This window comes from Cornus florida, unplaced genomic scaffold (genome assembly GCF_030987335.1).
Source record: "Cornus florida cultivar Cherokee Brave unplaced genomic scaffold, ASM3098733v1 CherokeeBrave_3.0.0_Hap2_Chr03, whole genome shotgun sequence".
Classification (NCBI taxonomy): Eukaryota; Viridiplantae; Streptophyta; class Magnoliopsida; order Cornales; family Cornaceae; genus Cornus; species Cornus florida.
In genome coordinates this window covers 13,916,003-13,930,731 of record NW_026775573.1, presented here as the reverse complement: position 1 = coordinate 13,930,731, position 14,729 = coordinate 13,916,003, and the positions used below count along the sequence as shown (strand labels likewise).

Sequence of the window (14,729 nt, the reverse complement as noted above, 5' to 3'; positions counted from 1 at the left end):
ATTAAAACCAAATTTGGACAAATTTGGGCTGTCTTTATATTATTTTTTAGGGAACTTTCCTTTTAAGACATGCTTGCTTGTATTGCAAATCATTTCAATGAACAGTCATGAGAACTTCGCAGAACCACCCTTTGATGCATGTGGCGTTAGCAATGATTGTTATTTCAGGGCCTATTGTGTTTCTATGTGGGCATTGGGTTTTGAATTTACATCTTGGGTATAATTTAATTGCATGATTCCTTGATGTGTTGCAGGAAGACTTTTCATAGCCGATACAAACAATAGTGAAATTAGATATCTAGACTTGAACAAGGAAAAAGTTGAACTTCTAACTTTAGAACTGAAAGGAGTTCAGCCTCCTGCACCAAAATCCAGATCTTTGAAACGCCTTAGAAGGCGATCCTCAGCTGACACAGTGACCATTTCAGTCGATGGTGGTTCATTTAACGAGGGCAACTTAAGAATCAAAATATCAGTACCTGAAGGATACCATTTCTCAAAGGTCTCTCTCTCTCTGAGGGTTCATCTTCTATACTATGGTTTATATTAACTTTTCTGTGAACTACCATTCTTGTACTCATTAGTAATATGATCTTTATGGAATATATCGTATAAACTTATCCTCCTAATATCAAATGCAGGAAGCACGTAGTAAATTTATTGTAGAAACTGAGCCAGAAAATGCCATGGTTATTGATCCTGTGGATGGAAATCTCAACCCAGAAGGATCTGCGGTGCTTCATTTTAGAAGATCTTCCCCTTTAGCTTCCATTGGGAGAATAAATTGCAAGGTATGCCTTTATTAAAGAAAGCTTTCCAGGTTATATATCTTCATTTGTTGCAAGGGTCCTACTTTTCTTTTCTTTTCTTTTTTTAGTGAGAAATTGCTAAACCAAATTGAACCTTGTAATGGATAAAAAGTTTGTTGTCATAATTTTTGCATCCTTGAGATCATGAATCACCCTATAGCTGCTGTCTATAGAACTAGTGAGCTTGGGACATTGGTTTTAGGATTAATTGGATTTAGACAAGCCTATGTTATATTGACTTGGTTATCTCAAGGAACAGAGATACGGGTAAATATTTATATAATCTTGAATGCTGCTTTTTTTTTTTTTCCTAAAACAAAATGGTATTTTTTTGAGCGTTCAACATAAACACACCACTCTTTCCAAAGTAATAGTATCAAAACAAACATAGTAAGAAAGCTTTATATGCATTAATATAACAAACTAAAATTATTAAATATACGTGCTACATGCATGTCAACCAGACATATCAGACATAGCATCCCACACCCATACTTAGGGTTGTGGGTCCCACACAAATCCTTACTTAAGGCAAGGACCTTGACGAATTTTCTTCAAATATGTTTGGGTTTCATTTGGACTCAAAAACTATGAGAAAAAGGAAAATAAATTTGAGGAGAGTTGATTTTCCCTTATATGGCTGTGTTGGAAAGCTAGAAAATAAAATATGAAGGAGAAAATAACAGATTTTTTTACTTTGAAGAAATTAATATTATCTTGCAGAAGAAAGATAAAATGTGGGAAATCTGTGTGGAATGGTTATCTAAATTTTCCATAAATAGAGTAATTCCTCCTTTTCCTTTTATTTTCCCTCATGCTATGTATAGGCTTTGGAAGCACCGAATCAGCACCTTGAATTTGGAATTGGAGAAAATTTAGTTCAAAGTTTAAATTGAATTTCCTCCAATTCCAAGGCGCTGATTCTGTACTTCCAAAGGCAATGTCATTGTTCTTGAGAACCAAACAAAGCCTTGGGGTCCTCTTCTGTTGGTTCAATATATGCTCCTTTTCCAGGTTGTCTGGCCATGTTTTGCTGAAGACAAACATGAAACCAGTTTAAGTTTTTGACATCAAAGGTTCAAGGATGGAGGCTGTAGCTTAAGGGTGATCTGTCCTGGAACCAATCACTTAGTTTATGCAACCTGAAGCTACTTTTTAGCGAGGCTGTAGCTTAAGGGTGATCTGTCCTGGAACCAATCACTTAGTTTATGCAACCTGAAGCTACTTTTTAGCAGCGCCTTTGCTCCACAATCTTCGATGTCTCCATTAAGTAATGGATAAAGCTAAGCAAACACCAAATAACATCAAGTTGACTACTCTAAATTTTTCATACCCCATTCTGATAGTTCGTAGTGTACTGTTTTAGAAACAATTAGAACTTCACTTGAGACCAGCATTTTTCATTGCTCTGATGAGAGAAAAAAAAAAAAACTCATGCTGAGCTCACAGTTCATCTGTTACTTATTTTGGGCCCTTAATTAATTTGGAATTGGTATCTACATTCCAGGTTTACTACTGTAAGGAAGATGAGGTATGTCTATACCAGTCTCTGGCTTTTGAAGTGCCCTTCAAAGAGGCGGTACCAGACTCGACCCCGGCAGAAATCACACTTCCATATGTTGTGAAGCCCAGGGCTCCCACAAGCAGCTTACTTTCCCCGAGTCTAAACATGTGAATACGATAAGTTCCCTGAATGATTCCTCTTACCTTGTATCATAATAGTATGACATTCCATTGGATATAGCAACTATAGCATTTACATGAATCTAATCATTGTCCAACCATCTCCTTTCTGCCTTTTCTTTTCTTTTCATCACTCTGATCTGAAACCATACAGATTTTCATTTCCGGGAGAAAACTTATTCTTTTGTACTTGGAACAATTTATTGAACCAAAGGTATACTACATGAATTACGTTCGCTACATGTTCATAATTTTTCTCTGTGACCATCTACATATATATTGACTTGAACTACAAGAAGTAAATTTACATTCAATCAAAGTCAACGAAGTCGTCAAAATTTTATTTTATTTTTTATTTGCTGTACTGATCATGCCCCTCTATTTGATAGGTCAAACCCCATTGTTTCCTGGCTTAAATTGTAGATATAAGCACTGACACTCTCTGACAATAATCAAGATCAGTATTATTTTTTGCTTCAACTCTTGGAACTTTGTTTTGCTGATTTCATCACTGCTTCGAGTGTGATATATATATATATATATATATATATATAGACACTCACACATGCCTGCCAGAATACATGATCGCAGATCCATGCATTGTCTTTGTCAAGACCTGTCCATGCCTGCATTCTAGGTGATGATTTAATTGCATCTACTTTTGTTGTTAATTGTTTTAATTGATATAATTATCATTATCATCATCATTATGTGTGTCATAAGCAAGGTGATGGATTGCTAACCAAGTCACCCACACATGTGCACTTGTCTTCTAGTTGTTGAACCATGACGGTGTTGACAATTATTTGGATTTATGTAATGTTCTATTTTCATAATTGTTGAGCCCTACAAACCAACCAAACAAATACATCCACAGATAAAACCAATATTTGAACATCCTCAAAATCAAGTAACATGAAATGATTATGTGTGTAATCAATTTTTTAAGCTTTTAAGACACACTATTATATTATTTGATGACAGCGTAAAACACGTTTGCTCCACCAAATCCCATGTTTATCTAATCACCAACAATGCTTTTCTGAATTTTTAATTATAAGTCACTATGTAATTATGCAAGTGGATTTATGCCACTCTTATAGTTGTTCCATTTTATACTCCTTTGGTGGGGTCTGGTCCTGGGAGTTAAACAAATGGACCATGGTTTATTGATGCACCTCATTTTCTTATTTTTAGTGGAAAATATCTTATATTTGTGAAAAAAAAAAAATGGATTTACTTATAACAGTTCGTGTTCGTCTTTTTCTTCATCTTTATTGTTGTCTAAATCAATAGACAATATGAATTATCTGTTTTCTTTTATTTTTTGTTTCCAATATTTCATATTCTTTTGATTTTCCAGCTCTTGAACAAATTGCTTTTAACATCTAACCAGGAGATTGAATTGAGAATAATTAATCAATTATTTTTAATTATTCCTTTCTTTCTTTCTTTTCTTTTGAGGTAGGACAAGTTCATACACAACAATTGTAAAGACAATTATATTGTAACCGATTTTCTAAAACGCTACAAGTTTAGTTCATTGGATTTTTAAATCATGGATAAATCCAAGTATGAATTCTATCTACTTAATCAAAGAAAATAAAATAACTAAATCGACTAAATACTTCAGCTTTAGAATATATCTAAATAGCATTATTCCAGTAATATTTAAGTCGGCAAGAGAATGAAATACGCTGCTACAACGTTGTAGAAGTCAAAACCCCTAACAACCCATAAACCAAACGTCCGTGACACATGAGACAAAACATATGGTTTGGCCTTCAAATTTAAGTAAGTTATAATAAAGTCATTATTAATGAAATGAAAGTTGGTTGATTTAAAAAAAAAAAAAAAAAAAAAAAAAACATGTGTTAAATAATTAAAAAGGCCACGTTAGGGACCATCCAATGCACCAAGACAAATTGGGTGTAATGGTCAATCACGGGTCTTCAAAACCCTATCATTCTTATCCAGTTATTGACTTGGTCTTTTACTCTTTCTTATGAATATAATTGATTGAGAATAGAGACAATGAGAGCTTCTGTGTTGGTCGGTCCACTCATAATTCTTAAATTAACTAGTAACTGTACAAGTAAAGATTATTTGTTGGCTAAACAGCAAACACATATACAGTGTGTGTGTGTTTGGTAAGAAATTCTCCAACATCTAGTGCTGAGAGTAATTCTCAATTCTTGACAGAGACAAAATTTTACATAGAGAAGGACGACAAAATTGGACTGTTTAAAAGTTTTAGTCATGATGTGAATTATGACGTCAGTTACAAAATGTAACAAAAGTTTAAGTCATGATATAAAATTAAAGTCTTATATTAATTTTTCTTTATATAATTGAAAATTAAAATTATAAGACGATCAGTTGTGAAGATGATGTCAGTTCTCACTCATATCTAAGTCTTATATTAGATTTTATATTGAAGTATTTTTTTAAAAGCTTTTTTAATATCATATAGGAGTATATATATATATATATATATAATGCTTAGTAAATCTCATGTTTCTGACTTGGATTACTTTAAAAATTGCCAAACCCAAACAGAGCCATACCATGCATATCTGTTTGTCCATTTTCCATATAGTAAATCTAAAATTGTGTTGTGCTGTGTGTGTGTGAGAGAGAGAGAGAGAGAGAGGTGGGGGGAGCAGTGAACGGAGTCAATTACCACTTGTTATTTACGGAGTATTTTTATTGTGACAATGAAGCCTGTCCCGCGCAAGGAGACAGATATATCTGGCATGCCACGTCCTTACAGGACTCATTTGAATTTTTTAAGGTATTCTTTGTCCTTTGATTATATAAAGGCTAAGCTTAATGACACCTCGTAGCCTCCATTAAGGAAGGTTTCATTCATAAGATCAAATTATTGAAATTTCTAGCAACAATGTTTATTGATTGTCATGAGTTGCAACTGATATATATATAATGATACACACAAAAATGTTCATCCATGGATGGTCAAGAATCATATGTATGTACATGTATTTTATAATATGTACACAGATAAAAAAACACATGACAGTCAATTAAATTTAAGATTGTAGCTTAATGTCAGTCACACTCATAACTTTACAAATCTCATCACCTGTCTATGAGTGAATTTTGGTATGAATTATTATGGTTTGTTAATATTCTTGATGTCTACTCATGTAAAAATTAGTTAAATTTGTTCCATCATTAATGCGGAGAGAACAATTACCGTATCACGTAACTAATACAATATTTAGATATATATACAAAAATAAAGATGTGTCGGTATTACCTGAGTAATAAAGAATTAAGCTTTAAAGTATGTATACCCTCAGGCAAATATATATGTGTATATATACTATATATACATACAAAAGAAAGAGAAGATAAAAGTAGGAGACTGTATTGACATGTTAACGTGGCTAAAACCTCTCCACACCCAATAAAGTGGCGAGAGTCCAGCAAAACCTTCATATAAAACCAAAACAAAGGCCAAAGTAGATGGAAAGTGCCACGAAGAAAACAACCACATGCTTTCTCTCCCCTCTCTCCCCTCTCTCTCTCTCTCTCTATATATATATATAAAAATCTATATATATATTTGTGCATCACCCACTAATCATTGTTGAGAATAAAAACAATTTGGACTGACCCCACCAAACAGACCCTTAATGGAGGCCAACATTATGCAGTTTTTAGTAATAAAATAATCCATTTCCATGTCACCAACTAGTTACAAATTCAACCAAATGAATTGTCATTATGTATAAAATAATGCAGCATATTGGCCTTGCAAGACACGATAATGAGAGACACCAGAAATGGTCTTCCCATGTTTTCCACCTTATATATATATATATATATCCTGCTGTGAGTTTACAAAAATGCCACTTATGGGTTCATAAAATTGCAAATCTAACCATCTAACATCAATTTTAACCTAACATCAATTTTAACATTCTTTTTTTTCCATTGGATCGTGGTGTTGCTCGTGACTCCCGCCTGAGTTGCAGTGAGTCGTTAGAGATTTTCAAAGCATCTATTCTAAATTTTAACATAAAGAATTAATGTATTGAAATATAATTTAAGTGCTTTAAAAATAATACTTCGTAATAATGATATTGAAAGCATACTCTTATCAAAAGAGCTCCGCCACTTGGCTATTCGCGAACCAGACTTTTTAAGAGATCATTCATTATGGTATTATTCCTACATAAGGACGTTTAACTACATATTTTTTATAAATTCATCGTCATCACGATTTTAAATCGCATTACAACATTGAAAGGTGTTGAACCTATATATAATACTTTACATTCACCTTTCCCAGACAATGTGATATCATGACACCCTTAACCTGTCAGTATGGCAACTCTCTCAATGTCTCGCATTTGCCCCCATAAATCATCACACAGTGACTAGTTCGTAAAGCGTTCAACTCCCCGAATATATGTGTCGGTGCCCCTACTTTGTCAGGATTAAAAATAAAATAAAAAATCATTTTATATTTTCTTAATTGAATATTTAAAATGTGTTTCAACACATTTATTCTAAAAATAAAAAATAACTATTACATTGAATCATGATTTAATTGCATTTAAAAATTGCACAAGACTCTAGAGATTCGTTACATTGAATCCAGACTCCTCACTCTTTCTATGGGATTTTTTAATCTACTGTGTCGCGTTTGGTGAAAAGTCAAAAAAAAAAAAAGAAAAAAAAAAAAACATATGGTAAAACTTTAAGCATTGAATTGGACACATGTTAAATAAGACTAGGTCGTGTGATAAATGTTTGAATAAATGGTTTGATAGACAGGTGACCTACAATGTAATATCTGTCGCAACAAACAAATCTTAAAGTCTGTAAATAAATTATTATTACATATATAAGACCACCAAAATCAAGGTTTAAGTAGATCTAATGACTCTTCTTTGAGTTTCATCTACCTTTGAAAGCAAGCTAAGATGATTGGAGGACATGTGTTCTTGAAGATTGCCTTCATTAAATGTAAATTAAAGATGATTGAAAATATTTTCCATTGTTTGATGAAGTTACAAACACAAATGTACTTCTTATATGTCTTGGAGAGATTATTCAATGCTTATTAATAATGTGTCCTTCATTGCTTTGAATGTTTCTGTTTTTAAATCAATTCGGTTTGGTTGTACTTCTAAAACTAATTTATTTCTAAGTCAAAAATAATAATAATAATAATAATCCATTTAAAATCAGCACCAAAAAAAGTCAAAACTTCATTGATAATTCTATTAACTTGTTAATTTAGTTTGTTTGATTGAATTTGATTTGATTAACTTTCTACGATTTTTACTTTGCTAATTTTAAAAGTTTAATTAAGTTTTCTCCAAAGAAGTTTTGCCTATCATCATTCATAAAAAGTTAATTTTTAAATAAATTGTCGGGTGTATGTGAAATGAAATATTGCATGCATCTAGTGATAAATAATATTTTAAGAAGTTCGACACCATCATTAAAATTAAAAATTAAAAATAAAAAATAAAAATAAAAATAAAAAAAATCAGATCAGATCCAGGATAATTTTATAGGACAGAATTGGTCATATAAATATAAAAATAAATAAATAACTAAATATAAGCAAATACAGTAAAAGCAATAACAAAATAGTTATATGAATAATGTATGAATAAACGAAGGAAAGAAAATGGGGAAGCTCTCGGCGCACGAAATCGGGAGGGAAAAAGGAAAGCCAATAAATGTGAATAAAGAAACGACGCGTGCTTTCTTCTCATTGCTCTTTAAGTCTTCAACCTCCCCTCCACTCCCCCTTAACCCCAACTCTCTCTCTCTCTATATATATATATATACTCACACATATATACACACATATACACACACAACGCCACCACCTCTCTCCCCTCCTCCTCCTCCTCCGCCACCTCATCTGGAGGTCCAATTAAAAACACACACTCTCTCAGAGAGTTGTCAACTCAGTTATCTCTTCAGAAACCAGTTTCCAAGGTATGGACTTATTTCTGTTTTGCTACTTTTTCGATTCATTTATTGATTTTTCTTTTTCTACCCTCCTTTGCTTTTGATCTCATTTGCTTTAATTCATAACAATAAGAACTCGATTTTGATATTCTATATATATATATATGTATGTATGTATAATATATGTAGGCATGTTCAAGGTATTGTATTTACCTGAATCACATGATCTAGTAGATTAAATTGAATGTATGAACTGTATAGATTATTAATAGTAATTTTTTGTATGTGTTTTAAGAATTCAAAGGGCCTCTTTCTTTATTTGCAGGTGTTTCTAACTCTCGAAGCTTAATTTTAGAGAGAGAGAGTGTTGTTGGAAGAAAAGAAACAGAGCATATTCCGTATAGATTTTGATTGTATTCTCTCACCTCTGTTTCTGAATCTATCCATCGATGGCGTCAACTTTGATCTCCAATCCCGAAGCGAGCTCCAACAGATCGCGAGAATCGAAGCGCAAAAAGAGAAGAAAAATCGAGACCGAAAATCAAATGGAAGAACAAGTCAAGATCGAACGTACCAGATGGAAAACAGAAGCCGAGCACCAGATCTACACTTCGAAGCTCATCGAAGCCCTCCGTCAAGTCCGCCGGAATTCTCCTCCTCCTCCTGCGACGTCTTCCGCCGCCGCCGTCGGCGGCCGCAATATCCGAGAGACGGCCGACCGAGTCCTGGCGGCAACCGCCAAGGGGAGGACTCGATGGAGCAGAGCGATTCTAGCGAGTCCGCTCAGGTTGAAACTCAGCAACAGGCTTAAAAAGCACCGGAAGGTGAAGGTGACCGGCGATATCCGGTTGAAGAAACCGGCGGAGAAGAGGAGGTCACCGGCGTTGCAGCAAAAAGTTCGCGTTCTCGGCCGGTTAGTCCCCGGTTGCCAGAAACTGACGTTCCCGAACCTTCTAGAAGAAGTCACCGATTACATTGCTGCTTTACAGATGCAAGTTCGAACCATGACTGAGCTCACCGGACTTGCTGCCGGCGCTGGAAACATAGCCGCCCCATTTGATCGGCTCAGCTCGAATCCATCTTAGGCTCGGCTTAGTTACTTTCTTTACCTTATTTTTATTTTTTCTTTTAATTTCTTAGTATTATTTTAAACCCCTTGTTCTTATTGAGTTTTTAAATTCACGTATTTTATTGTATACACGCCTTTTTTCTCTCTTTTGAGCTCCACCATCTCTTTCTTTTTTTTATTTTGTTTTACTTTTTCTTTTGGTTTTGGGTTTTTTAATCACAATTTGTTTATTTTTCTAATTATTTTATTGATTGAATTGAACTTGCCAACTAATATTAAGATTTTATATTACCCATAAGACAGCTATTTGATTCCCTTTAATCACACATTATAGTGACGAAGTCTTACATTTTAGACTAGTTCTTATTTATGTTTTACCCGTTCTTTGAAAATTATTTTCAAAAATTAAAAATTAATTCAAGCAAAACAAACTTAACCTTATCAGTCGTCCTGGGGATTAGTCGGGACAAAGTCTTATATATCCTGGATCATCCAAAAATAAAATAAAGAACTTAACCCTATCAATTTGTGCGAGATTTATGCAGAATTATCCAAAATTCTCACAAAGCATTCCTAGTAAAATAATTTCCTTCAATGGTTATGAAAACAACTAAAATGAAATAATTATATCCATGAGTGACTTGCACAAATCACATCAAAACAATGCATAATCTTCATCATTGTCATAAAATTAGTGGACAATTGCTTTTCACATTTTCACTTTCATAATCGGTAGGATGGTAACTTGTTGATTAATGTGAATGTTATTTTAATTTAATTAAGCATGGTGTCATATGTCACATATGAGGACCCGAATACGAAAACACTCCGTTTTAAAAATTAGATGCTCGGTCAATTAGACTACTGGATAATGGTAATGGTAAAAAGTAATAGGGGTAAGAGCCAACCCCACAGCCAGAAAGTTGGGGAATCAGCCAAATTGGTGTAATAGGGGAAGATATGCATGTCATGTGCTACAATTTCAAGTGCCACTGACCTCTAGCCCCCACCAACTAAATGGCACATGTGAGATGCAAAAGAAAACAAACATTGCCATATTTAATGATGACACATGCTTTATCTTTTTCAATTGAATCCAAATTGTTCAATGAATAAAAACTTTATGGTCTAAGGATAATTGTTCAATGAGCAAAAGTAATATGGTTAAAGATAAGTGGTATTCAATGTCTAAAACACCACAAGCCCCACCATTGTGTTGTGTGTTGTGTTGTGGGTGAGGTGTTGTGTGTTGTGTTGTGGGTGAGGGGAAGGGTCATTCTCAGCCATCAGATGGCCCCCCTCTCTCCGGTCTAAACCACGACGAAACACGTGTGCCACCGCGACTGCCTGGCTGTCACCTTTCAGATCGCGACGCCGGCCGTGCCGGGTGGAATCCCTATCACTAGGGTTTTGGAGATGGTGTTGAATGAAGGAGGACCACAAAATGCTGTTTCCGTAGGCTTTTTTTAATCTCAGCCCAACAACACACATAATGTGTGTGCTTTTATTGATTCAATTTTAATGCGTTTGTACACACATTCTATAAAGTCACATGCATCCATGTGCCCTCTTCATTCAATAAAACCATCCTTTTTTCATGAGTAACCTGATTTGCTCAAGTATGTTATAGTGGTGGATATTCATGAGTCTTTTTGTAGTGATATGAAAATAGTGCCCTTTAAAACCTGGTCCACTAGACAAAATTGGCATCAACCTATCTCTCTTATTGTAGTAGACATTAAATTAAGCTCGTTTTAGAGCACCATATGATGAATTTTAGGGAGGTGATCTTGCTTGAACAAAGGTATGCACAAATCATTTAGAGAAATAATAAGCTAAATGAATGAGTTCCAATATTTTAGAGGGAACTTAAATATATATATATATATATATATGAAAAAAAAAAAGAAAAAAAAAAAAGAAAAGGAAAAGGCAATAGTATCGTAGGGATATTACCTCATATGGAAAAACTTATCCTCTCCAATAACGACGCCAGAATTCGAGCTTCATAATGAGCATTTGTGAGAGCGTGTAGAGGAATGAAGGGTTGAGTTCGGATCATCTGCATTACAGGTTGCGGACAGGTTGCGGACGGCCAGAATCATTTATACATGTGACGATTTCATACGTATTGTGAATGATTCTGACCGTTCCTGCTACTATAACATTGTGCATGTGAATGATCATGACCGTCCCTACTGTTATAGCACCATGATATAATAACAAATGATTCAGTTCGGAAAGAGTGTCAGATAGCCCTTTCTCCTTGTCAAGGGCCAACACGTGTGCCACCGTAACAGCGCCACAGTCACTTTTCAGATAGAGACTCCGATTGGTGCCCTAGTCCCATCACTATCACAAGGGCTTTCCGAGCTAGAGGGGTTGCATATGGAGTTGAATGAAGGACCACATAATTGGCTTCTTAGCCTAACCAAAACAAAATGTGTTTGCTTTTGTTGATTCATGTGTTATGTCCACACACTGTAAGCTCACATGCATCCATGTGCATCCCCTCTTTAATGTCCTACCAGAGATTTACTTATCGATCTTGATATGTTTTTGTTGAGGCATTTTGTGGTGGATTTTAACTTCAAAATATTGTTCAAAACCTTGGGCTCGGTACCAACCCAGTCAAGTTGGTATTAAGCTGACACTGTGTGGGACTACTATGTTTTATTTTTTGTGAGGTCTCTCTTGTAACCATAGTATAGTGCCCAACTTTGTTGGCAATATTGATGGATTTTTTTATTATTGTTATTGTAATAGTCAAAATAGGACAAGAATTCTCTCCAATGCTGAAGAGGTAGTACAAAATTCAGTGGTTGAGATTGCATCATCGATTCAATCTCAACCACTGGATTCTGTGCTGGACCTCTCTAGTGCTTCAGAGGATCCTTGTTAGTGAAAATAAGAGCAAATTCAGGAATTGTCAATGAAGTGGGCTAATAGTAGTAATAATAATAATAATATATATATATATATATATATATATATATATATATATTTGGGTCTAGACTAAAATTAGATATAGTAAAAAAAAATTAAAAAAAAATTGGGATGGGCTCGGTGCGTGGAAACCCTCCAAGGAAGGGCCTTTTGGACCCACTCTTAGGGGATAAACCACAGTAGTACTCGTGCAACCCCAGCACCAAGTCCTCGAGTAAGTTACAAGTAAGCAATTCAACCTTCAAGAAGAGTATTGTCTTCAATGCACTTTTCGAGTGTCAAATTAGGAATCTCCTCCTGAGCATCTAAGTCAAACATTGTTATCATAAAAGATGGTTCTGTAAAACTAAGGAGCCATTAATCCTTGAAAAGTATCAAACCATGAAGCCAACATTATCACGTTGTTTGGTGTGATTATCATTCTGATTGACTGACAAACTTTTGATCATCTTCGCCTGTCAGATTATTTTCCTTTTCTTTTTTTCCTTTCCCACATATTCTCTCCAAGATTGTAATGTTTAGTGTGACTTGAAAGATTGAAGTGACGCGTTTATAATAAATAAAACACTCTCCAATAATAACTTTTTCCTAAGGGTGCTTGCTTGATTTATATGCATACGTTGTAGTTTTTTTTTTTTAGAGTATTGTATAAATTAATTTTAATATACAGTACATTACTTACTCACGAAATAATTAGGGTTATGAAAACTTGCAGTTTCATTTAATAAAATAAAATTTATCATTATCGATCGATAATAAATTTTTTTATTTTCAACCGACACGTAAAAATTAATAGCGATGAACTTCACCCACGCTGTGAAACCGCGGTGTTTGGAGAGGATTTGGAGGCCTGAGTAGGAGAAAGCCGAAATTGAAAGTGGTAATGGCTTTTCATATTAAATGCTTGCATGTGATCCAACTGAGCATGCCACTTGTCGCTTTCATAACCTGATATTGACAAGTCATTGCCACGTGGGACCTCAATAAATGGGTTGTTGTAGCCAAGTGAAGTCTTGTGTGGTCCAAGGACCACCACACATATTGTTGGTGTTGCTGTTGGTGTTGTTCTGCAGGCTTGAAGCTAATGAATTCAGGATTGTCCTTTCCTCTATTACCAAGTTAGGTGGTTCAAATGAATTGGATTCACAGAACGCAAAATAGCTGAGACTTTACTTACCTCATTCGTTCATTTATTTGCACAACAACATAAATAGCAATTCTTTTATTTGCTTTAAAATTCCCACTAGAGAGAATGTGTGTCACTCTAAATACTGCTTTAACATTTAAATGTTTGTTGAATTTGAAATGATTTGATGTAGTTGAAATAATTGAATTTTGTAATTTTTTCAATTAAGTAAATGCAAAGTCTGACAGAATTCATAACCATCTTAATTGATTTTTCTTTTTTTTTCAACTTTTTATATATTATCTGAATATTCAAGAGCTAAGACCATTTCAATGTCCCTTTTCTTCATGTATAAATTGAACCAACAATTATAATAAACACGAATATATATTTTAATTTTTATCGATAAATTTATCAACCTTTAGGCATATTACTCATGAACCTAAGTAAGCCAAACCTACCATTGTTTAAATATTTGACTTATTTAATAAACAAATTTATGGATGAGGCTTGAAGTCAATCAATTTTCTTAATAAACAAACACAATCTAAACCTTTATATATATATATATATATATATATATATATATATATAGAACCTTGTTGCTCTATTATATGTTTTACTGATCTCACATTAAACTCTTTTAGAACCCCAATAGTGAGAGTTCATGCATCGAGTTAGACGTTTAGATGCGTGAATATACTTAGTGTATATAACTATATATATATATATAAACACACAAACACGGTCCATTAATGGGGTGAGATTAATGCAGGCCCCCCTATACGTGCGAAGGACAAAACAGTAGTAGTACTGTGTAGTATGGTGAAAAGCAAGTTGCATGGGTGGGGGGTGGTGGTGCGATTATGAAAGTCGATCGTGGCATCACTTAGTAGCACACATGTCATCATTATGATCTCCTTTTATTGGGACAAAAGTTGATTCCGAGGCATCTACTTTTGGATTTGTTGTTGGCTCCCAATAGTCCTGCCCACACGTGGATTTTATATATATATATATATATATATATATATATATGGGTTGCTGCTACGAAAGAGACTTGTTTATTTTGACTGTTCCTTGGTTGCTTTGCCTTACCCTAGCCCTAGCCCTGGGCTCAACCACCGCTAAGGTG

General features: G+C 34.3%; 2 protein-coding genes across 3 annotated transcripts in view; both read left to right on the top strand.

The window, feature by feature from the left end:
• The window catches only part of LOC132299577 (protein SUPPRESSOR OF QUENCHING 1, chloroplastic), a 29,130-nt gene extending 26,396 nt beyond the window's left edge, over positions 1-2,734 (top strand). The window contains exons 26-28 of one of the 2 annotated variants that reach the window (XM_059796295.1): positions 255-502; positions 642-791; positions 2,317-2,734. In XM_059796295.1, the coding sequence (XP_059652278.1) occupies positions 255-502; positions 642-791; positions 2,317-2,484 (566 nt within the window). In that variant the 3' untranslated portion in view covers positions 2,485-2,734. Of the gene's footprint in view, positions 1-254; positions 503-641; positions 792-2,316 lie in introns of those variants that run through there. The other variant, XM_059796296.1, reaches the window with a different exon arrangement.
• Positions 2,735-8,195: 5,461 nt separating this feature from the next.
• Positions 8,196-9,649, top strand: LOC132299576 (transcription factor bHLH149). Its single transcript, XM_059796294.1, has 2 exons — positions 8,196-8,480; positions 8,779-9,649. Exon 2 carries the CDS (start codon positions 8,903-8,905, stop codon positions 9,536-9,538), a length of 636 nt encoding a protein of 211 aa, XP_059652277.1. The 5' UTR covers positions 8,196-8,480; positions 8,779-8,902; the 3' UTR covers positions 9,539-9,649.
• Positions 9,650-14,729: the final 5,080 nt, after the last annotated feature.

What these genes read in the sequence shown, in the direction of transcription:
- LOC132299576 (XM_059796294.1), top strand. Translation starts at nt 8,903, where the DNA reads ATGGCGTCAACTTTGATCTCCAATCCCGAAGCGAGCTCCAACAGATCG.